The following is a 22719-nucleotide window of genomic DNA, read 5'->3' as shown; positions in this document are numbered from 1 at the left end:
CAGAATTCTGCAGGAGGCAGAAACCTGATTTTAAATGGATTTTTTCTTTAGTGTGACGAGGCCCTAAAAGGACCCTTTTAGAGGTTTCTGCAGTAAAAGGTTTTAAGATAGAATTGGGAAAGAGACACTGTCTTATGAAGTGGACAGTTCTAAGTTAAGTAGATATCTGGGAAGGGTACATCCCTGGGCTTTGTGTGGATACATGAAACTCTGGATAATAGATAACTTTATACTTTCAGTATGATGAACAACTGAGATATCAAGAAGAGAGGGTTGTATAGGTTGTATAGAAGACGCTAAGTGAATATGTAAAACCATGGATAAGTGAAACCATATATCTATACCAGTTCTGTGGAGATGAGAGTTGTACTGTATTTGCTTTCTTATCAGAAGTTTGTTCTTGGCTGAAAAAATTATTCCTTTTATATTATAGGAAAGCTGATACAAGTTATATTTGGACACTGGGATGTTGTCACCTGCCTTGCCCGTTCAGAATCCTATATTGGAGGAAATTGTTACATTCTCTCAGGGTCTCGAGATGCAACACTGCTGTTGTGGTACTGGAATGGCAAAACCAATTCCATTGGCGATTATGCAAATGGTAAGGGAAACCTTTGTACTTTTTAGCTTTTTCTTTCTCTCTGTCCTTTATGACATATGACATTATAACATTTTTATACAGTAATAATTGTTGAGTTGGGCTTGTTATGTGAATGGCAACTCCCTTGATAACAGGTAGTGTGTTGAGGATTATTATTATTAATTAATTAATTTATTTATTTATAACCTGCCCTCTCCCCCCGAAGGGACTCAGGGCAGTTTACAGAAAAATAACATAGATTGCAAACGTTCAGTGTCCAAAAATAATCAAACAACAATCAAGGTGAAACATAAACTAGTATTAACTCAGTATAACTTATGAAACAACAAAGCTGAAGGTTAAACTAATTACATAATAAACACAGGAGTGAAACCAATTAAAACACCATACGTTTAGAAGCGTAGTATAATGTGTGACATCTGCAGGCTGAGGTAAGTAACTGGTGTGTAGGTGGGTATACATGTGAGTTACACTAATCCTCCCCTTCTCCATAAGCTAAATTGCACAGATGGGTCTTTAGAAGCTTCTTAAATGAAGGGAGAGAGGGGGCCATGTTTAGTTTTTTAGGTAGGGAGTTCCAGAGGCGGGGAGAGACCACGGAGAAGGCCCTCTCTCTCGTTTCCACCAACCGTGCTTATGACGGGGGTGGGACCGAGAGCTGAGCCTCCTCCACAGACCACAATGCTCGGGGTGGTTTATACACGGAGATACAGTTTTTCAAATAGTCTGGGCTTGAACCATTTACGCCTTTATAGATAATAACCAGCACTTTGTATTTCACCCAGAAGTAGACCGACAGCCAGTGGAGCTGCTGTAATGCTGTGACATGGAAATGGTTCTCTACCTGTACAGCGCTCTAGTTAGTAACCTGGCTGCTGATCTCTGAACCAGTTGCAGCTTCCAAACTATCTTCAAAGGTACCCCCCACATAGAGAGTGTTGCAGTAGTCCAGACAGGAAGTAACCAAAGCGTGGACTACCATGGCCAGATCTGGCACCTCAAGGTATGGGTGCAACCAGCGCACAAGTTTTAGTTGTGCGAAGGCGTTGCTGGCCACCGTCAACACCTGGGGTTCCACGGTCAGTGATGAGTCCAGGAGCACCCCCAGACTGTGAACCTGTGAACCTGGGTCTTCAGGGGAAGTGTGACTCCATCCAACACAGGCTGTAGACCCACATTCTGATCCACCTTACGACTGACCAGGAGTACTTTTGTCTTACCTGTATTTACCTTCAACTCATTAGCCCTCATCCAGTCCATCACTGATGACAGACCACTGGTTTAGGGGCAGGATGGCTACAGTGATGATATAGAAGGAGCAGAAAACCCTAATTTTAATAACAATGAATAGAGAAGTTTACTAGTGAATCCCACATTTTATGTGGATTCCTAAATCTTTCACACCTTACAACTTGCAGAACTGCCCTATTACTTTCTTCTTTCTTCTACCTTCCCACCTAGAATATAGTTGGCTCTTTATGTAAGCCATATAATTCATTGGTTTCCTTCCTCAATAGTGGAATTTTTAGAAAGCAATCCCTATAAATGATCTAGTATTACTGTATGTATGTATTTTTGTTTGTTTGTGGTGAGACATTCTATGTACCCTTAAAGATGATTCCGAAATTATAGTTCATTTATAATGTAGAAGCTGGAATGCTGACAGAGTCACATACAGAAACCATATAATACTACTTTTAAAGAAATTACACTGAATGACATAAACTTCCAATATGAATTCACGATGCTAATGATAATATTCAATGCTGCTAAGTGACTTGGGATCTGAATACTTGAGGAGCATCACTCATTTATGTCCATGTCTGGGGTCTGTTGGAAGGCCCTCCTCAGTGTCCTACTTCTAGGGGCAATACATTGTGGAGGATGTGGGAACAAACCTTTTCTCCCCTGCCCCCCAATTATGGAATACCCTCTTCCCAAAGTTATGATTGGTGCCACTACTGGTGTTATTCTGATAGCAAAGATGGCTTTTGATTAAAATCTTCAGGCTCTAGTTAATTGTATACAAATGTGTTGGAATTTACATGATTAAAATTGTTTTAGCTGGTTTTGAATTTAGCTGGTTTTAAGTGAAAAACGATTTAATACATTTTAAGCCTTTTAACATTATTTTGGTTATTATTGTTCTTTATTTATTTATAATACAGAGCAGGCTATAAAAGTAAATTGGCCCTTTAATGTTTCATTACTATTTTTAGATAGGTTAACATTAGAACGGTGTGCATATTTCATACTTTATCCTTAACATGGGGATAATTTTAAAGGAATCAAAGCAAGAAAAAAATTAAACCAGATTGCTCTTAGGAAACTTTAAATGCCCTGCCGTTTTCTTCCTCATCCTGAGCCTTGCTAATCTCCAAACACTTACTTAATAACTTAAGGAAAAGGGGAGTGAGGAGCAAAAAGAAAATAAAAAATACAATTTCTCCCTTTGCCTTTAAACCCTAATCTTTTCCTTTCAAGCAAGGGAAGGAAATATAAATGTGATACGTCTCATTAAGTTATCCTGTATGCAGCTGGGTGTGTGTTTGGAAATAAGCATCAGAATGAAAATGCAGGTAGATATCTGTGGAATTACTACCTTGAGGAAGATAATTCTCAGTAGGATTCTGCTGGTGCAACAAATACACTCAGGCATTTTTGGCTTACATGGAGCTGTTTCCTTAATTTTTCTGATCGTATTGTCTTTCTAGTAGATCTATAGAAGTAGCTCCCAGAAAAACAAGCAGAGAGGAATAAAATTCCTGTTATCTTTCTCAAACTTTTTTCCTCCTAATAATGCACATTCTTCTTAATCAAAAATTGCCAGGTCTATTTGAGTTGTGAATAAAATATAGTATGCTAACTGGGCCCTTTAGAATATATTTGTAAAATAAAGTACACACACATGTATTATTGTGGGAATCACCTGTAACATTTAGTAATTTAGATATGCAGTGATCAGGATTTTTTTTAGTTATTAAATTAAATTTGGGGTCTTATTTAATTTAATTGTTTAATTAAAAATAATTTTCACAGATTTAGAGAAGGTTTAAGTAGAGTTGCCCTCTGCATCAAATATATGATGTGGTGCAGGCTAAAGGGAAAATAACTTTGCAGAAATGTGTAGGATCATTCAAACTTTTGTCTCAAAAATTAAAATTATTTTAGCACTGTTTTATGGGGTTGTGACTTGTTCATTTTTTTTCTTCAGAAAAATGGTGATCCATGATGAGTGAACCTTAACTCACTTCACATTCAAAATAAAATGATTGGTTGTTAGGATTAATAGACCTGGCAATTTTTGATTTATAATTCAAAATGTATGCCACTGCTTTCAAATGGGAGCTACTAGTCAAAATAATTCTGATTAGTAGGATTAGTTGTGTAGTTTGATTCCAGCTTACATGTGCATTTCTAGAATTCTGTAAGTTAGCCAAGAGCTAACCTCAAAACAAACAGCTGGTCTTCCCTTAACATCAAAGGGTTCTCATTTGATTTATTTTAAAGTTAGTTATTTGAAAATCATATTTAAATTTAGCTCTTTCCGACAACCTTTTGTAGCTAGCATCCTTTTAAGTCTTCCAGTCTTGTAAGAAAACGATGCTCAAAATCAGACATCCTAGAGTGACCTCTACTGGCAGTGACTCAAAATCCTAGAATTTAATTTGACTAAAAACCAAAGTGCCATAGTTGGTCTTGGTTCCCAGAGTACTCACTGATCCCTGTTACATTTTAAACTCTGATGTTTTTTCAAAGTGTTAATCCATAAAGTACATCCATCTTGAAAAGCTGTTGGTTCTCACAGTCAAGTGGAAAAGATAGTTCAGCTTTAGAAACAAGTATATTTCAAGCACTCAGTTAACATTGCACACCAATGGGAAAAGATTGTCGGTTGAAACTTTGACATTAAACTGGCACAAATGTTTAGGATTTACTTTAGGTGTTTCCCCACTCCTCTCCATCCCCGTCACCAGTAATCCTAGAAATCATTCAAAAGTTTTCAAGCCATACTACATTTTTCACGCAGAAAAATTTATTCAATATTTTCGTTTCATATTAGGATTTGTGTAGCTATCATGCATCACAAAGACATCCAAAGCATCTGATTCATTGAACGTAATGTGATAAAGATTTACTGGAGTGAGGATCAATGTCTGACTTTTGCTGCCCTAGATCTCCCCAGATGTATTTTCAAGCAATTTCTAATAGAAAAAGAAGAGAATAAAACATTTTCAATATTATCCAAATGCAGTGACTTCCCATCATTTCTTTATCTAGATGTTACCAGTGAGACCTCAATTTGAAGCAGCTGGCAAAATTGAACATTGAAACTAACAATAAGCTCACTGTTTCCAAATGCTTAATCTCAGTTGAAAAGCTGTCTCCAGGTTCAGTCTCATTTTTAAATTATTTATGAAACTTCACCACTTTACCACATTCCCTTTTTGAATCATACTCTTGGAAGCCAGGACAAGGGACCACACTTCACTGATTTTATCCAAGATGCCTCTGTGTTATAATGAGGCAAGAAAGTAGTTACTCTGTCAAATGGTTGGTTCATACAGCTTCCAAAGCATTGTAGCAGTGGAAGCCAGTGGCACGACTGCACGCTGTCAATGGCATAACTGTGTGATATTTGTAGAAAGTTGAGATAAATCTGATGCATGGTGTAGCTGCCACTTGGAATTGTTCAACCAGTCCCCAAATAGCAGTCATAACATGTAGGCTGGCCTTAATTTCAATGTGTAAGATGTTTCTCTTGTGTCCAATAAATGTGTGCTATTTTACAGTAGTTTGAAAAATGAGTAAATGGAGAAAGCAGGAGATGGATTAGGAGAAGGCATGATGCCAAACAGTGTGGTGTGTACAACCTGCAGGTTAATTGGGGTGAAGGAAACATTAGAGAAGGGTTCTTGGCATTGAATCCTGTTTTTGGTTTTCGTTAGTTCTTATTTTCCATCAGAATGTGAATAACAGTGCCTTTGCTTGGCTGCATTGCTTACTACATATTCTTAAGGAAATCACTGCTTTCACACTTTAGAGGAATTTCAATGCAGTATAGAAATCTCCCACCCTCCTTAGTCTTTACAAGAAAAAATACCTATTTCCTGTTTGTACAATTTACCAAGTAGTGGGTTGCAGGTTGAGGCAGGAGTGGAGCTATGCCAGGCACCCTACTGTTTGCACAACTGTGACTTCTTTCTGGGGTCCCCTGTGTCCTGGGGAGACTTGCCCCAGTTTTGAGAGGCACCAGCAAATTAATTTGAATCACCCATGAGTTCATTGGCTGTTCCTCCCCCCCCCCCCCCCGCTTTAATTGGAATGACCCAGATGTTCAGGCTTCACTCTAGTAAGGTGAGGTAGTATACATTTAGGTGCTTGGACTGGCTAGAGGCAGTTCTTTCTGAGTTTCACCCCACCATCCTTCTTATATTGTTGGGATGTATATATTTCTTAATTTGTCACAACTTTGTGAGGGCAATTGACATGGGTCATTTTTTTTTTGGCATTGTATGACCAGTGTCATAGAATCATAGAATCAAAGAGTTGGAAGAGACCTCATGGGCCATCCAGTCCAACCCCCTGCCAAGAAGCAGGAATATTGCATTCAAATCACCCCTGACAAATGGCCCTCCAGCCTCTGCTTAAAAGCTTCCAAAGAAGGAGCCAACACCACACTCCGGGGCAGAGAGTTCCACTGCTGAACGGCTCTCACAGTCAGGAAGTTCTTCCTAATGTTCAGATAGAATCTCCTCTCTTGTAGTTTGAAGCCATTGTTCCGCGTCCTAGTCTCCAAGGAAGCAGAAAACAAGCTTGCTCCCTCTTCCCTGTGGCTTCCTCTGTCTACCAGGTGTTGGGTTTGATGAGGCTCCCCTTTGGGGACAGTTGTGTGGCATGGAGCTGGTCTTGCCCACCTGGTGGTGGGTACTTTTCCCACATCCCTTGGTGACTGAGATACTATGTTGGATTCCACCCAGCTGGACCTTTTCATGCCATCCATTAGGATCTGGCATTGGGAAGAATCTGTAGGTTCATCAGTCTACAGGTGGTTTGTTCAGTGCCTTGATCCAGAACCTATCAGTAGCTCTAACAAAATTAAGCTGTGATCTTTTTTTTTTCTCCACTAAATTTTGTCTGTCCGGTTTGTGGTTTCTATGAGAGGAGCAGATTTTGCCAATGCATTTTTATATTGGTCATCATGCAGTTACCTCCAGATTGGGTTACTGCAATGTACTCTATGTGAGGCTTCCCTTGAAGATAGCCTGGAAATTGCAACTGGTGCAAAGATCAGCGGCCAGATTACTAACTGGAGCAAGTTACAGGGAGTGGTCAACCCTCCTGTTTAAACAGCTCTCCTGGATGCCAGTGAGTTTGTGGTCGCAATTTAAGGTGCAGGTGATTACCTACAAAGCCCTAAATGGTTTGGGACCTGCCTATCTTTGTGATTGCATCTTCCCCTATGAACCAAGATGAGCCCTAAGATCATCCAGGGAGGCCCTCCTCTTGCTTCTGCCTCCATCTCAAGTGCGGTTGGTGGGGACAAGGGAGAGGGCCTTCCTCTCTTCCTAGGGAGATCAGACTGTCACCTACCCTGTCCTCTTTCCTCCAGAATCTAAAAACATGGATGTTCCATTGTGCCTTTGATTAGGCAGTTCCAAAGATTTGGCCCTTTAATACTTAAGTTCTGGCACTTTAGCATGGCCCTACATTCAACAATCTCAACATTATAAAGCCCAAGGACATTACTCTCCCATTCCTGCCACTGAATTTTGCGCTTTCCCTTAGCTCTATCTAGGAATTTTGCATAAACTCAGAGCCCTCTGAACTCAGCACTTTTATTGCTCCCTTGGTACTGTTTTCATGATGTTGTTTTATTGTGATATTGCATTACATTTTAACTCTGTACTCTCTGGGCTTGTCCCTTTGTAAGCTGCCCCGGGTCCCTTTGGGGAAATGGAGGCAGGATATAAAAATATGTTGTTGTTGTTATTTTAAAAGAGTGACCTGGAATATATGCATACACCTTGATGTATCCCTCGGATAAATAACAGCCTGGTGGGAAAGCCCTTACTGTATCCCTATCTCAGCTCCACTTCCCTAGTCATAAATACCTATAATGATGGTTTGCCTAACGTGGTGCCAGCATAGTAGTTGTGTTTTCTATTAAATGCAGACTGCCTTTTCAATGCTGGCAGGTTTCAAGCTCAGGTGTGTCTGAAATGATGTCCATGAAATTCTCCAGAAGGGCAAGGATGGCTTACTCCTCTGTGATGTAGTGCAGATCTTCATGTTCCAGGCAGAACGAGGCTCTGTTTACTCCTTGTAGCCAGTGGTAGATGTTGTAAAAAGAATAATATTCAGATGGTAAATGAATAAAGAGTATAATGTATGCCATATGTTCAGCATGGGAGTAATGTAGTTTAATATATAGCCTTTATTTACTTTGTCCTTTCTCACATTATTATTAAGATGGAAAAACAAAGGGTAAAAAAACCTAAAGTTCAGATTACATTTTTTCTTAATTTTTCTTAAATTAGTGTGTCAAGTGGTAAAGACATAGAACAACTCAGAATATTACCCTGTATAATGTGAAACGAAATATGATGCATGTTCCACTTAATGTAAATATGGATGTTAGCTGACTGTAATTTAACTGAATAGATTTGTTACATGTTGTGGCTATAAAGATGCAGGTTTTGTGTTACATTAGATTATTATTGGCTACAGATACACAAAAGACCTCACTAAAATGAAAAATATTATGGCTTAATTATTACTTTGCGTTGCGATTAGAAAATTCCTCATTTGTTTAAACGAATAGTTTTAGTTCTGATATAGAACTTTAAAGGCATTCGGTGAAAAGAAATAACCGATGTGAAAATCTAGAAGCATTGCACCAGTACTTTAATATTTCTAGTTGTTGAAGTACTGCTTTATGTCTGTGGACGAAGAACTGTTTTTCTTTTTTAATTCATATTTCTCTCTCCTAAAAAAAAGTTTAATTCAGTTGTTTTTAAATGCAGTCTTTTTTTAAAAAAAAGTTCAGCCAATAACTACATAGAGGTGTAATTGTGATATTTTCTAGGTATCATTTTATTTATATATGCTGGCAGTCAAATATCTTTTTGGTCAAGCAAGCTTTTGAGGAGCAATTGCTTGCAGAAAATCTTCTTGGGGGGGGGGGGGGTTAAAAAAACACTTTTCTATGCTTTCTACTGTTTCTAAAATATGGGTCTCATTCATAGTTTGGGTGGCATACAAATGGAATAAAATAAATAAAAGAATAAATATTATTCTACATGTGGTTAATGTGCCAGGATGGGGGATGGCTGTACTCATAGCTTGTATTTGATATGTCTCCTATATCCACAATGTTTTCATTACAGGATTATCAGTATTCATGTTTCTTTTGTTTAACCTCCACTTCAATATATTTTTATATTCCTGGTCATTACAGATATAGTAAATCAATCAATCAATCATATTTAATTGTATAGTTCATTTTGTAATGTCAATCTGTGGATCACAACCAGACACAGTGAAGGCATCTGCCCTTGTGCTTTGCTACTCTGCTGCTGAGTATGCATGCCCAGTGTGGAATACTTCTCACCACATTAAAACAGTGGATGTGATTCTTTAATGAGACATGCCGCAGTATCACAGGATGTCTACGCCCAACACCACTGGAGAAATTATACTGTTTAGCCAGTATCACACTACGTGACATTCATCAGGAAGTAGCAGCCTGTAATGAAATGACCAAGGCATTGACATGGCTAGCCCATCCTGTGTTTGGATATCAGCCAGCAAGCCAACACCTTAAATCAAGAAACAGCTTCCTAAGATCTACAGAGATACTCAGCAAGCGAGAGTCCAAAAGTGGCAGGCTAAAACCCAGAACCTGCCAGTGGCTGATACCAGATGAGAGACTCCCTCCTGGGCACACAGAAGACTGGGCAATTTGAAAGGCACCGAATAGACTGCACTCTGGCACCACAAGATCCAGAGCTAACCTTAAGAAATTGGGCTGCAAAGTGGAGTCCATGACATGCAAGTGTGGAGAAGAGCAAACTACAGACCACCTACTACAATGCAATCTGAGCCTTGCCATGTACACAATGGAGGACATTCTCACAGAAACATCAGAGGCACATCAATGGCCAGCTTCTGATTAAAAGACATTTAGCATAATGCCAAGTTTTAAACCTTGTTTGTGTTTTTAAATATATTTTAACTGTACCCAATTTGCTTCTGACACGATAAATAAATATTTTTTGTAATGTATGGCTGTGTGTAGCAGAGCAGTAACCTGGCTGTGTTGTTCAATTACGCGATGTAACGAAATTTGAAATACATTCTGTTCCTGGTTTGAAAGTGTTATTCCTGTTTAATGGTTTGGCACATACTTTAAAAGTAGTTGTGATACTCCAGAAACTTTGTTTTTGTGGCTGCCACAAACTATGTTGAATTGATCTTGACTTGATGAGGACATTCATTGAAAAACTATAGCACAATGTGCTGCAGGACATTGCTCAAAAATTTTTTTTGCAGTTTAATTAGCATTTTTCATGTTTTTATAATATAAACAATTAGGAAATGACATTTATAACCCAGGAACAAAAATCATAGTTTTAGCACTCTCTTACCAAACATATTTTTCAGATAAAGACACATTTTAAGAAGGATAAACTTTTAAAGGACCTTGAAACCTGGTAGAGTGAGAAAGCACAAGTACGTTGGTTCACGATGAGACAAAGAACAGACTTCTGGGTTTTTTAAAAGCTGTTTCTAAGATATTTACATTTGTGCTAGTAAAATATTACCACATCCATGCATGAATCATGCAATGTTCTTTTACTTCTTGAAATTTGAAATCCAGGCTTTAAAGTATGCTTTTATCCTCTAAGAGTTATAGTTTATGCAAACTGTTAGAGCAAGAAAAAGAACTTTACAGAACGGGTTTACTTGTTCTGTATTGAAAATTGTTGAGTTTGTATGTTTTAATACTTCCACTTTTTGTCTATGAATGTTATGTTGAATATCAAGTTCAAGTCTGAAGTATCACTTAACAAGCTAGTGTCTGCATTGAATATAGTACTGCACAAAGTATATTTGTGAAAGGGTTGTATTTTAGATATTAGTGCAGGATTTGGATTACCTTTAATTTCATTTGACTTGTTCATCTTCGTTCAGGAGTCCTCCATAAAGTTATGGGCAGTGTTCTTTTCAGGCCTTCCTTAAAGCTTGGATCAGTGTCCATAAACCTGCTTAAGGGACAAAGCATTGCTTTTCTTTGAAGTTGCTTCCCCAGGATTTCAAAGAAGACATAGAAGCCGGTTTGCCTGAAACAGTTTAGAAAGTTTGAAGTGGTGCCCCTTAAACCAGCAGCAAAGTAAAAAAAATCCCTTTGCTTTACTGAAAACCATGACAATCCTATGAAGGAGTAAGAAATCTCTTCTGTCCTGTAGTCAGCTTCTGAGTCCCATTATTAGGAAAAATCAAAAGCACGAAGGACCCCTAAATGCTTAACATTTTTATCAAAGGATTCCATCTGACTTTTCAAAGGACTCATGTTCTGCATGACTATGTCCGTAAGGAGGAGGGAGGGAGAGAGGAAGAACCTTCAGTGAGAGAAACACTATATATACACTTGTAAATGTGCTATTGCCAAGTCAACATATTGAGGCAGCATTGTATTGATTTTTTTTTCGTGTTAGGAGTGACTTGAGAAACTGTAAGTCGCTTCTGATGTGCGAGAATTGGCTGTCCGCAGAAACCTTGCTCAGGGAATGCCCAGATGTTTTGATGTTTTACCATTCTTGTGTGAGACTTCTCTCATGTCCCCACATGGAAGCTGGAGCTGACTGAGGGAGCTCATCCACTCATCGGTTTTTGATCCTGCTGGCACAACGGTTTAACCCATTGTGCCACCCGGGGCTCCTATTGTATTGATAATAAAATTGTACAGTTGGTCCTTGGTATCTGCTAGGGTTTGGTTCCAGGATCCTATGTGCATACCAGAATTCATAGATGCTCAAGTCCCATTATATACAATGGCATGGTGAAGTGGTGTGCCAACAGTAAGGTTGGGTTTTTGAATACACACACACACATACGTATACATACACATACATACTGTGGATGATGGAATCCATGGATGCAGAGTTCATGATAAGGAAGGTTAACTGTACCAACTAGTTTTAGTAATGTTTAATGCATTGAAACTGATTGTGTGATTTTTAATAAACTGTGAATAAATAAAATGGGGAAATAAATGGTGGTAACATGTCAAAAAATAAGTGCATGTAGAAAAGGTTTGAAATGTTGGAGGACATAGACACTAAACACTTAGCACTATATATGGTGTTAGGGATTGTATATATGGTTATGATTTTTAAAAGCTGTATTTGAGTGGTTTCTTTTGAAGATTTTACATTTTTAAATTTCATATTCTGTCCTTTTTTCAGATCTGCCCTGTAAATGCATGCAATTACCTCTTGTGTAAGAGCTGTGACATTCTCTCTTTAATATTAAGTTCAGAATGCCTTTCTGGATGAGCCCGTTATATGTTCTCTTGCTGATCATTCCTTTGTACTGCTGAGCATTACAAAGGAATGATCATTTCTTTGTAATATGAGCTCTGGGAATTATTTTAAAGGCTGAAATATAACTCGTGCCAATAATACAATTAGTAAGGATTGATTCTAGGGTTTGGGGACTCTTCCTCCAAAAGTGCCTATTTAATCCCGACGATGGTAGCCATGCAAGTATCACAGTATTTTTGTGCTAAATAAAATGGTGGTACTGTTGACTTTTGGGTCCTTTTTGATCTTGCCTAAACCTACTACTGTCTGGCTTTGTTATAGTGTACTCTACTTACATGGAGTGAAAGTATCTTCTGCAATGAAAGAAATTATCTTATGAGTAGTATTATTGTCTGAGCGTACAAATGAAACACTATGATCCTCTGTTTGAATGGGAATAATGCTGAAATATTGTGAACTTGTTCTGTGTGTAGCTGTTTATACTATCTGATTCAGGTATAAAGAAGTGAGATATATGTAGATTTTATAATTATTTTTCTTAGACGGTTCTGTAGATAGATGACTCTGTTACGATTTGATGATGTGTGCAGACCAGCAGAAGGTTAGTCCTTTGTATATTCAAGAAAGAGCAATACAAATAGAATAAATATAAAACAGAGTTAATGGAAAATACAGCAACTTCAACACAAAGTTTCTAGTAATAATACAATCACAGTTCCTCTGGTAAATTCCATGTAAATGTTCAAATACATTTTCTGACAGTTTCACTAAGATATGCATTTTATATAGTATATACATTTTTGCAAGTATGTTCCTGTAATACAATACATTTTCATGTTATTTTCATAGTGGGTGTATTTCCAAGTGCACGTCCCCTGAATTGCTGTATGCACATTTTGATTGGAGAACTGTATTGCAATACATTAGATGTATTAATATTGAAGAAAAACTGTGCCTTTATTCAGGAAGTAGATAAAGTAGAGATGACATTAATGAATGAGACAAATCTCTTCCTTTTTCTATTACTGAAAGGAGCTTTCTGCACCAGTTAGAAACTTCACTTCTGACTGAACATTTATACCTCCAAAAAATACCCCCGAGCTGACAATGTCATGAAAGCAATGAGATGTAAAATAAAAAAATCAACTCAAAATTATTTCTTTTCTTCCCCAGTCAAACTGTCTCCCATGTAAGATAAAGTTCAATGGATGCAGCCTATCTTTAAAGATTCAACTCACCTTTTTTTGCTAATGAACATGATACAAATATTTTAAATAAAAAGAAATTTGATTTGAAATCTGAGCTGTTTGCTTGAGATATTAAAATCTATGGATTTTTTTTTATATGTATCTCAGTGTGATACAGATTTTATACCATTAGTCCCGAGTTAAAACTAGGGATCTCTTCACACGTACCTTATTTTCAGTGACTTGCTGGTATTTTTGGACTTCAGCCATGGAGCCCAATAGCTCTCATCATGCACCAAATAACTACTGAGGTGGCTCCGTGGCTGAAGTTCCGCTGCCTCCAAAAAAATGGCAATGGCAGACAACAGCAGGCTCCCTGTCTTTTCAAAAGGAAAGATGGTTTGAACGGCCGAAAAAAGACTTTCCTCATGTGATGAGGAAGGGGTAAAGTTACAATGGAATGAGGTGTGGGGCAACAGGTCCCTACATCTCCTACGCAACTGTTGCCTTGATGCAGCAATCCACATCTTCATCAGCACATCTGACAAGGTTCTAGATCAGCCTTGGTTGTCTCACATCATTTGCTACATATTCCTTTTCACTGGAGATGTTTAGAATTCAGACTAACTTTAATGGGGCTATTTTCAAAAGTTCAAGTTTATAATTTGGGTTTTCATATGAAATCAACCTTGATACCAAAATGTCAGCAGCAGTGCGTTTGAAAAATGGATTGTAGTAATTCCTGATAATATTATAGCCAGCTAGATTTACACATATCTTAGTGATTTCCTATTTTGAGTGCTGTAACAAATGTTTCACACTACGCAGGGCACCGAAGAAATGAGAGTGCTGGGCAGGATTGAAACCAAAGGAACTCTCATTCATGCTTTGTGACAATTATACTTGGAAATTCAACAGTAATTGACTGTTTTCTTTCTACTTACAATAGGCCTTGCATATCCATAGATTCAACTATCCATGGCTAGACAATACATTTTTTTTAATCTAAAAAGCAAACTTTGATTTTTCTGTTTTATATAAGGGCCGCCATTTTATTACATCATTGCATATAAAGGGACATGAATATCCACATATTTTGATAACCATTGGGAGTCCTGGAACCAAACTCAGCAGATATATCAAGGATTCATGGTATTTTAAATGCTGTATATTAACTAGCAGTTATGTTGTAACCTGTTGTTATGCACCACTATATAACCTGAATATATATTACAACAAATGTGACTGAAGAATGTTTTTCTTGTTGTTTTCTGCCCCCTCATCCTGGTCCTTGCAGGTGATTCTGCCACACCTCGCGCCATCTTGACTGGACATGACTATGAGATTACCTGTACAGCAATTTGTGCTGAACTTGGCCTGGCAATAAGTGGTTCTAAAGGTATGAAACTCTTTGAAATCTTAAGCTGATGTTTTTGGAAAGAAAAATAAGCATGTAAGTTTTTTTAAAGTCATATACTGAAAAAAATATTTAAAATAGCAGAAATGCAATATTTTTCAATTTCAGTTTGACTTTTACACTCTCTTTCGAAGAAGCTATCCATGCTTTAGGAAGGTGCTCTTGTGCTCCTGCCCTAATTATGAGTTTTGATAGGCATCTGATTGGTGTTGACCATTGAGGAAACATTGCTGGATTAAATAGGCCTCAGTCTGATTTAATTTGCCTCTTCTCCAGACAGGGTTTTTATCAGTTTCCATCAAGTTTTTGTTTCCTCTCATATCTATTTTGTATTGAGAACATATTTAAACTATGATTTTTTTGTAGCCATTATACATTCCTACATTTCTCCACAGATGACTACACTTGCTCTTGAGAAATTCCTTATTTTATTCTATGTTTAGGTATAAAAATTACATTAATTTCTCCTCTCCATAGACCAATATCTATGCTTCCAAAAACAGAATCACCCAGGGGAACCCTACTAATACCTGAAATTACATGCACGTTTTAGTGGGTGTGTTTAATTATTTGCCCAGGTATGGACATAAAATAAATTTATTTTAGAACATTAATTTGTTCCTCCAGGCCTTTGGTAAGAACACATTTTGCTGGAGGTCTCAACCTTAGAATGTAACTGCTAGAAGCTCATAGATATTGCTTGTTATGGATATTATCCATTGACACCTTTCTTTTCAATATACTTAGGAAGGCGGTTGGCTAGTGACATCATTAAAGACATGGGATTTAGTCTGGGGACTGCCAACTGCTGATCCTCTACTATTTGAGGATCAGTTTTTGATATTGCACAATATACTGCTGAGACAGATAAAAAGAAAATTAATTATTCCTGGATTCTAAAAATCCATTCGTTATTTATATTTCTTTCATTCATCTTTCTGCAACCTGTGCCCTTGTGTTTTGTATAATTTTAAAAAAATACCATCCCTGTCGAAAGCATGGTCCAATAAAAATAAATATGCTGAATCTTGCTTTTACAAACAAAATGGATACCTCATACAAACATGATTTGCTTTTATGGCTCAGGAACTCAGATGTTACAGCAAAACTGAAGGTAAAATAACGCAGAGAGATATAGGTTATAAGAGTTTTAAACAATTGGTGCTAGGCTCAGCAAGTATGGCAGCAATAGATTTGAAACTGGATTTCTTATTTCCTTGTCTAGTAAAATCTCTGTCACTAGTACTTGATTGTCACTACTTTCCATTTACAGCTGGCTTTCCTGGGTGGGGAGGCAATGCCTGTGCTATGAACTCTCTGGAAAGAAGTGTACTTATATGGATGCATAAAAAGTTATGGAAAAGGTCATGAATACATATATCAAGAAAATGGATTCCAGAGAATGAGGTTACACTTTATGGCATCATTTGGGAGCCAGATGGATCTAGTATTTAGTTTTAAGGAAAGCCGGAGTCTATCCCTCATTTAGCCAGGTTGCTCACTGGATGACGCTTGTCAATCCACAAGTATTTTGTTGTTGTTCATTCATTCAGTCGTCTCCGACTCTTAGTGACCTCATGGACCAGCCCACGCCAGAGCTCCCTGTTGGCCGTCACCACCCCCAGCTCCTTCAAGGTCAGTCCAGTCACTTCAAGGATGCCATCCATCCATCTTGCCCTTGGTCGGCCCCTCTTCCTTTTACCTTCCACTTTCCCCAGCATCATTGTCTTCTCTAGGCTTTGCTGTCTCCTCATGATGTGGCCAAAGTACTTCAACTTTGTCTCTAGTATCCTTCCCTCCAATGAAGAGTCGGGCTTTATTTCCTGGAGGATGGACTGGTTGGATCTTCTCGCAGTCCAAGGCACTCTCAGAACTTTCCTCCAACACCACAGTTCAAAAGCATCTATCTTCCTTCGCTCAGCCTTCCCTAAGGTCCAGCTCTCACATCCATAGGTTACTACAGGGAATACCATGGCTTTGACTATTCAGATCTTTGTTGCCAGTGTGATGTCTCTACTCTTTACTATTTTATCGAGATTGGACATTGCTCTCCTCCTAAGAAGTAAGCGTCTTCTGATTTCCTGGCCACAGTCTGCATCTGCAGTAAACTTTGCACCTAGAAATACAAAGTCTGTCACGGCCTCCACATTTTCTCCCTCTATTTTCCAGTTGTCAATCATTCTTGTTGCCATAATCTTGGTTTTTTTATGTTTAGCTGCAACCCAGCTTTTGCGCTTTCTTCTTTCACCTTGATTAGAAGGCTCCTCAGCTCCTCCTCGCTTTCAGCCATCAGAGTATACACTTTGTTTAACTTAATTTGCAACATTTCTGTGGCAATAAAATAGGATAGAATCACATGTGCTTCTTCGAGTTCTCAGAAGGAATGATGAGATAAAAGAATTAGTAACATGAACTCTGGTTTAAGCTCTGTTTAGGGCTGTTAGGAATTGTGAGAGTTGAAGTCCAAAACACCTGGAGGGCCAAAGTTTGCCCATACCTGTGCTAGAAGGAGTAGGGCATTTACCTGTTACAATTATTCTAATGAGAAGAAATTATTTCGCCAGTAGCCCATATTCTATATCACCTTAATTACAGAAGTATAACTTGAATAATATTTCCTGACCTGATTTCCTCCAGAACCTTTTTTCCTAGCTGCAAGTGGTGGTTTGAGTGTTGGACCACAGCTCTGAAGACAACTCAGGGTTCAAATGTCAAAAATCTGATGGCTTTGCTTTTCTCCTCTCATCAGAAGGACCATGTCTCATACATTCTATGAATGGAGATCTGCTGAGGACGTTAGAACCTCCTGAAAATTGTCTGAAAGCAAAACTCATCCAGGCATCAAGAGAAGGACACTGTGTCATATACTATGACAATGGTCATTTTTGTGTATTCAGTGTGAATGGAAAATTGCAAGCCACTATGGAAACTGACGACAATATACGGGTGAGCATGTGAAACTATACTATCTATACAATATTATGTTATTTTTATATTTTAAATATGTAACATTTTGATGTTCAATAGTTCAATAAAACGAATCTCTAATGAAGAGATTAATAAATAGTGGTTTGAATCCTGTTGTTTAGCTCAATATAGAATAGACTGATTGAAGGTAACACACAGGTAAAATTCAAATTCAGTTGATTCAATGGATCTAATCTAGCCAGTAATAGCAATAGGATTTCAACCTATGCTAGACTTCAGCCTCTACAATATATAACATTCTACCTTATTGTATATTCCAATAATTTCTTAGTCTTCTCATTATACATACATTATATATACATTCAATAAATATGATTTCCAGGCATTTGTTCCCAACTTTCACTATTACATTTTTAAAAGTTAACTTAGTGTAAGTATTCACATTAAAGATAGTGATAGGTCTGTATTTTAGAGAAACACTATCAGCTAAATATTAAAAATAGACCTTAATTACCACTGAAAGGAAGAAGATGAACTAATCATGTGTTTATGGTTATATGTGAAATAGCTGAATCTGTGTTTGTTACATTGTCTTTTGTTTGGGATACATAACTATGGAGTTTAAATAAGTTCATTATCATTTCGTCATCAACATTCCTTCTACAATTCAGTATAAGCTTCTTGTTTTATCGTTCAAAGTCCTACACAGTGTAGCTCCCTGCTGTCATTCAGTCCATATTTCTTTTTACTGACCTCCTCAAGGTCTGCATTCTAGCAATTCTAGGCTTCTCGCAAAACCAAGAGTTTCCTCTTCCTTGGTTTGCCTTTGTCTTTTCTCACTTGCTACTCTACAATCTTTAAATTGCACCCCGGAATATTTGCAGCCTGCTCCTTCCCTCATTGTTTCTAAATCTCAAACCTTTTTTGTTTTCCAAAGTTTTTTGGTGTTTTAGTATTTGTTAGCTTGTTTTGTGTGTGTTAATACATTTATTTTGAATTGTATCTGAATGATTTGTTTTGCTGGGTTTTATTTATTTATTTACCCTATTTATACCCCGCCTTTCTCTACCCCAAGGGGGAATCAAGGAAGCTTACATATGGCAATTATTCAATGCTATATTGAATAACACATACAAAAATTAAACATAAAAACAATTGAATTAAAATTAATGCAGACTGAACATTTAAAAAATTGTATTCCTCCTTTCTCCTGCATGTGTATGTTTATATACAAATATTTTAGATAGTACACCTTTGGCAGGGGCCATTGTTTTTAGTTACAAAGTGCTATGTACCTTTGATAGTGGTATATCCATAAATGATGTTGATGATGCTGCCTGCAAATTAAAAAATCCTCATGGGTCCCCCAGGACATTTCCCAGGACAGGATAGGACAGGGTAGGTTACTCAATGGATGCCTCTTCCTAGATTCCATCATGCATTCTATATTGTACAGGATACTTGCATGTCTAGACACTCCTGTGCCCAGAAATGTAGTTCTTTGGGGAAGGAGCAGGATTTTAATGAGTGCTATAGGCATGCTGTGCATACAGGTGCTATGCCCTTGTGTACAGAAGGATCATGTTCTAATTATTTGCAGAGAAAGGTATATAGGAAAGTAATCTTAGCCATTCCTGTAACTTTTTCCACATGTTCCAGCTGCATTAAAATAATGTAAATTCTCTTCATAATGTCCATACCTTCCATAGTTCACATTGAATTGTTTACAGTTTTTTTTACCATAACTCCCATAGTACTTAGTGATTTCGCTTTGCTTTTCCTGCAGCCGCAGCGCTGATAATGTATCGCTTTGGTTGTGATTATGTTGTCAGCTAGGCCAGTAAATCTCTAAAATATCTCGCAATCCCTTGCTGGCTAAAACAATTTCTTTAGTGTTTGTCATTCCCAAGGCTTGAGCAATGTTGCTTTATGCAATGGAAATTCTTCTCTCTCTCGGCCAGCAATACACACAAACCATGCTATTATTTTTCCTCAGCAGTCCCAGATGAATTTTAGCCTTAAACAATCCACAGTCTTTTCCCTAGAGCTTCTGTACTTTATCATGCTGTAAGGGAAGTGGCAACAGGATGATTAAAACAAGAGTGTTCAAAATGTCTTTGCCCGCAGGCCCTCTAGCCCTAGAGTTTCATAGTTCGTTGTTCGTGGCGGCCAGGGAGGGAGGGGAGTCTATGGACGAAGTAGAAATTTAATTCCTTGTCCAAATTCTTTGCTTTGCTTTCCTGTACAACTATGGGCTTGACTTGCAGGATGTTGACAAAGCTGAAGCTTTTTAGTTGTTCTATTCAGACAGTTTAATCTTCTAATTTACTGTCTTGTACACAAGTACCCCAAAAATGCTACCAGGAGAACTTTTAGGTTGTCTGGATATACTCAGGGCCTAATCAACGCTTTCCACCTGTTTTTGTTTTAAATACTGTATTGCTCAGTGGAACATAGGCTAACAGGATATCATAGCAGATCAGCCTTGCAATGTTTAGATATCTTAATGAGTAACTTAAATCTAAGTAGGCAGGCAGTCCGGAGGACTATAGTTATTCTATCCTAAACAAGGCCAGCATGCTGTTCCACCCAAAGGAACCAATTTATTTTTCTTTCCTGAGTCTGTTTTGAAAAGTCAAGTATCTAACAGGCTCTTGCTGCTTTATACCAATGTTGTCAAGCTGACAGGTCTGGTTTTTAAGAATAATGGTCTCTTAAGAATCCCAGTTTTGAGACGCTTCAAGGGAACGTTGAGTCAGAAATAAAGGAACGTGGAACATTTCTTTAATAGTATTCTTTGGAGGACTGTTTGTGCATCTCAAAATAATGGTCAGTTATCCTTAGATTACTTCTTAGGAAAATCTCAAATATAACTTCCACACTGAGGCAATATTAGACTATCAAATTGATTCATATTTTTTTCTGGAACAGCCTTTATTTGCTAAATCTTGAAGGCCACATTATATTAAAATCTTGATTGAATTTTCATCCTAATACATATATATAGGCATCCATGCATATGCCCGACCATGTTTTTCCTCACTTCCTAGTGATTCAGTATAATCATCATCCATTAGTAACCAAATTCCATATCTCACCTTTTATTTAACCAAGAGCGCAGAAGCACACAGAATTCTCTAGTACCAGAAGAGTTAAAGATTAATGGCTTTAATTTGCCTTTTAATATAGCATTTCTCTGATAAAGAGCCTCCAGTATAACACTCAAGTGAACCATAACCATAAGGTTAATGGATTTTCATCAGATGAATTTTATAACTGTAGCAAATAATTATTTGTCACGGTCTTCACTGCAATTTCAAAAATACCCTTAGGAGATTGCCATTTGTGAAATGAGGATAAAATGGATATTGATTTTTCTCGTAATGAATAATCTTTTGAGTAATTGTATTTGGTTTGTTAGAGATCAGGAGTCCAGCATTTTCTTTTAAACGATTTGCTGAAGTTCCATCATCTTTCTCCTGTCTGCATCATTGTCTGTTCATGAATAATGTGCCGAAAACTGATGAGTTCACTTACTAAGCAGTTGTTCTTATATGGGAATAATAATGAAAAGGATGATAATAATACAACTAGTAGTAATAATAATCTATCCTCCCCCCCCCCCCCCATTTCATTAGACACAAAGTTTGAAGAGTAAACAATTGAACAAATTAAAATGAAACATTATACCGGTTTAAAACATGTTTACTCTGATATTTACTACTATGGTTTAAAACAAGCGGGATGCCCATAACAAGGGTACATATTTGACAGGCCTTTTCAAACATAAAAATACAAAAAATTCAGAATCCCACTTTTCTACAAAAAGAGTGTGAACAGCTTTTCTTCCACACAGATTAAAAACACTTTGGATTATAACTTTTTGATGAAGTAATTTAAAATGAGAAATTCATTAATATCAAAAATTATTTGGTGTTCTAAGTAAAAAAAAGGAAGAGATGACAAGTTTTGGATACTCTGAAAATGTGCTAAATTAGTGCATAAATTCTTATGCGGGGAAAATAGCGCCATGCACTAGTTGAGCTTTTTTGAATCCTGACCCATATTATTTAAAATAATAACTATTTGTTATTATTTAAATGGATTATTTTGGATTATACATCAGCTCTAGTTTCTGATACAGAACATATGCCATCCAGTAGTTGCTATCTGCTCATCCACAGAAAACCATATATAATAAGCCTCAGCACTATAAGATGGTTTTGTCGCTCTCGTTGCAACAGTGTAGTAATGGTGAGGCAGTGGACTATATTTTAGTTCTTGCGAACCACTGGTGGTCCACAGACCACAGGTTGGGAACCATTGGTATAGATGCACCCTATGAGTGGGAGAAGAGAAGAAAATGTGTGTATTTTATGATAACTGTTCCTGCCTTTGAATACGGCTCATCAGAAAACTAGTTTTGTAATCATTATCAACTGGCTTGCCAAGTATTTTTCCCAGCCCAAATATGTGTCACCTAGTAAATTTTTACAATCAAAAGCAACTTTTTAGCCTGTTTTTCCCATCTGTCCAGCGTTTGAATCAAAATAATCCATTCTTCTTTAAATAAAATTACAGGAGCAGAAAATTGTGTGGTGGAAGCTGTTGTTTAAATGTACAATATTCCTTCTACTAGGCAATTCAGCTGAGCCGGGATGGTCAGTACCTGCTTACAGGAGGAGACAATGGGGTCATCATGGTGTGGCAAGTTTGTGACCTCAAGCAACTTTTTGCCTATCCTGGTTGTGATGCTGGCATCCGATCTATGGCTCTTTCACATGACCAAAGGTGAGACTCAGATGTAGACTGATATATGCTGCACTGTCTATTCTTTAAAGGCCCTACCGCATAATGTACCACATGATGAAGAGAGGTTGAAGGAACAAGGCTTTTTTGTGGCAGTTTCCCAATTAGGTAACTCCTTTTTTAAGGAAGATAGATTGGGTCCTCTTTTGCTTGGCCATAGGTGGGCAATGAAGATGTTCTTATATGTTTTTACTTTGCATCCTGGATTTTTAAAAAGATTATCTGTGC

The 22719-nt window shown here is 37.5% G+C and overlaps 1 protein-coding gene across 9 annotated transcripts in view; it reads left to right on the top strand.

Moving 5' to 3' along the window:
* The window catches only part of LRBA (LPS responsive beige-like anchor protein), a 420612-nt gene that overhangs the window by 395319 nt on the left and 2574 nt on the right, over nucleotides 1–22719 (top strand). For all 9 annotated transcript variants that reach the window (XM_060778857.2, XM_060778855.2, XM_060778851.2 and 6 more), the window contains 4 exons: nucleotides 434–601; nucleotides 14635–14736; nucleotides 17504–17700; nucleotides 22322–22473. In XM_060778857.2, coding sequence (XP_060634840.2) covers nucleotides 434–601; nucleotides 14635–14736; nucleotides 17504–17700; nucleotides 22322–22473 — 619 coding nt within the window. The remainder of the gene's footprint in view (nucleotides 1–433; nucleotides 602–14634; nucleotides 14737–17503; nucleotides 17701–22321; nucleotides 22474–22719) is intronic.

This window comes from Anolis sagrei, chromosome 5 (genome assembly GCF_037176765.1).
Source record: "Anolis sagrei isolate rAnoSag1 chromosome 5, rAnoSag1.mat, whole genome shotgun sequence".
Classification (NCBI taxonomy): domain Eukaryota; kingdom Metazoa; phylum Chordata; class Lepidosauria; order Squamata; family Dactyloidae; genus Anolis; species Anolis sagrei.
This window is presented reverse-complemented; position numbering and strand designations above follow the sequence as displayed.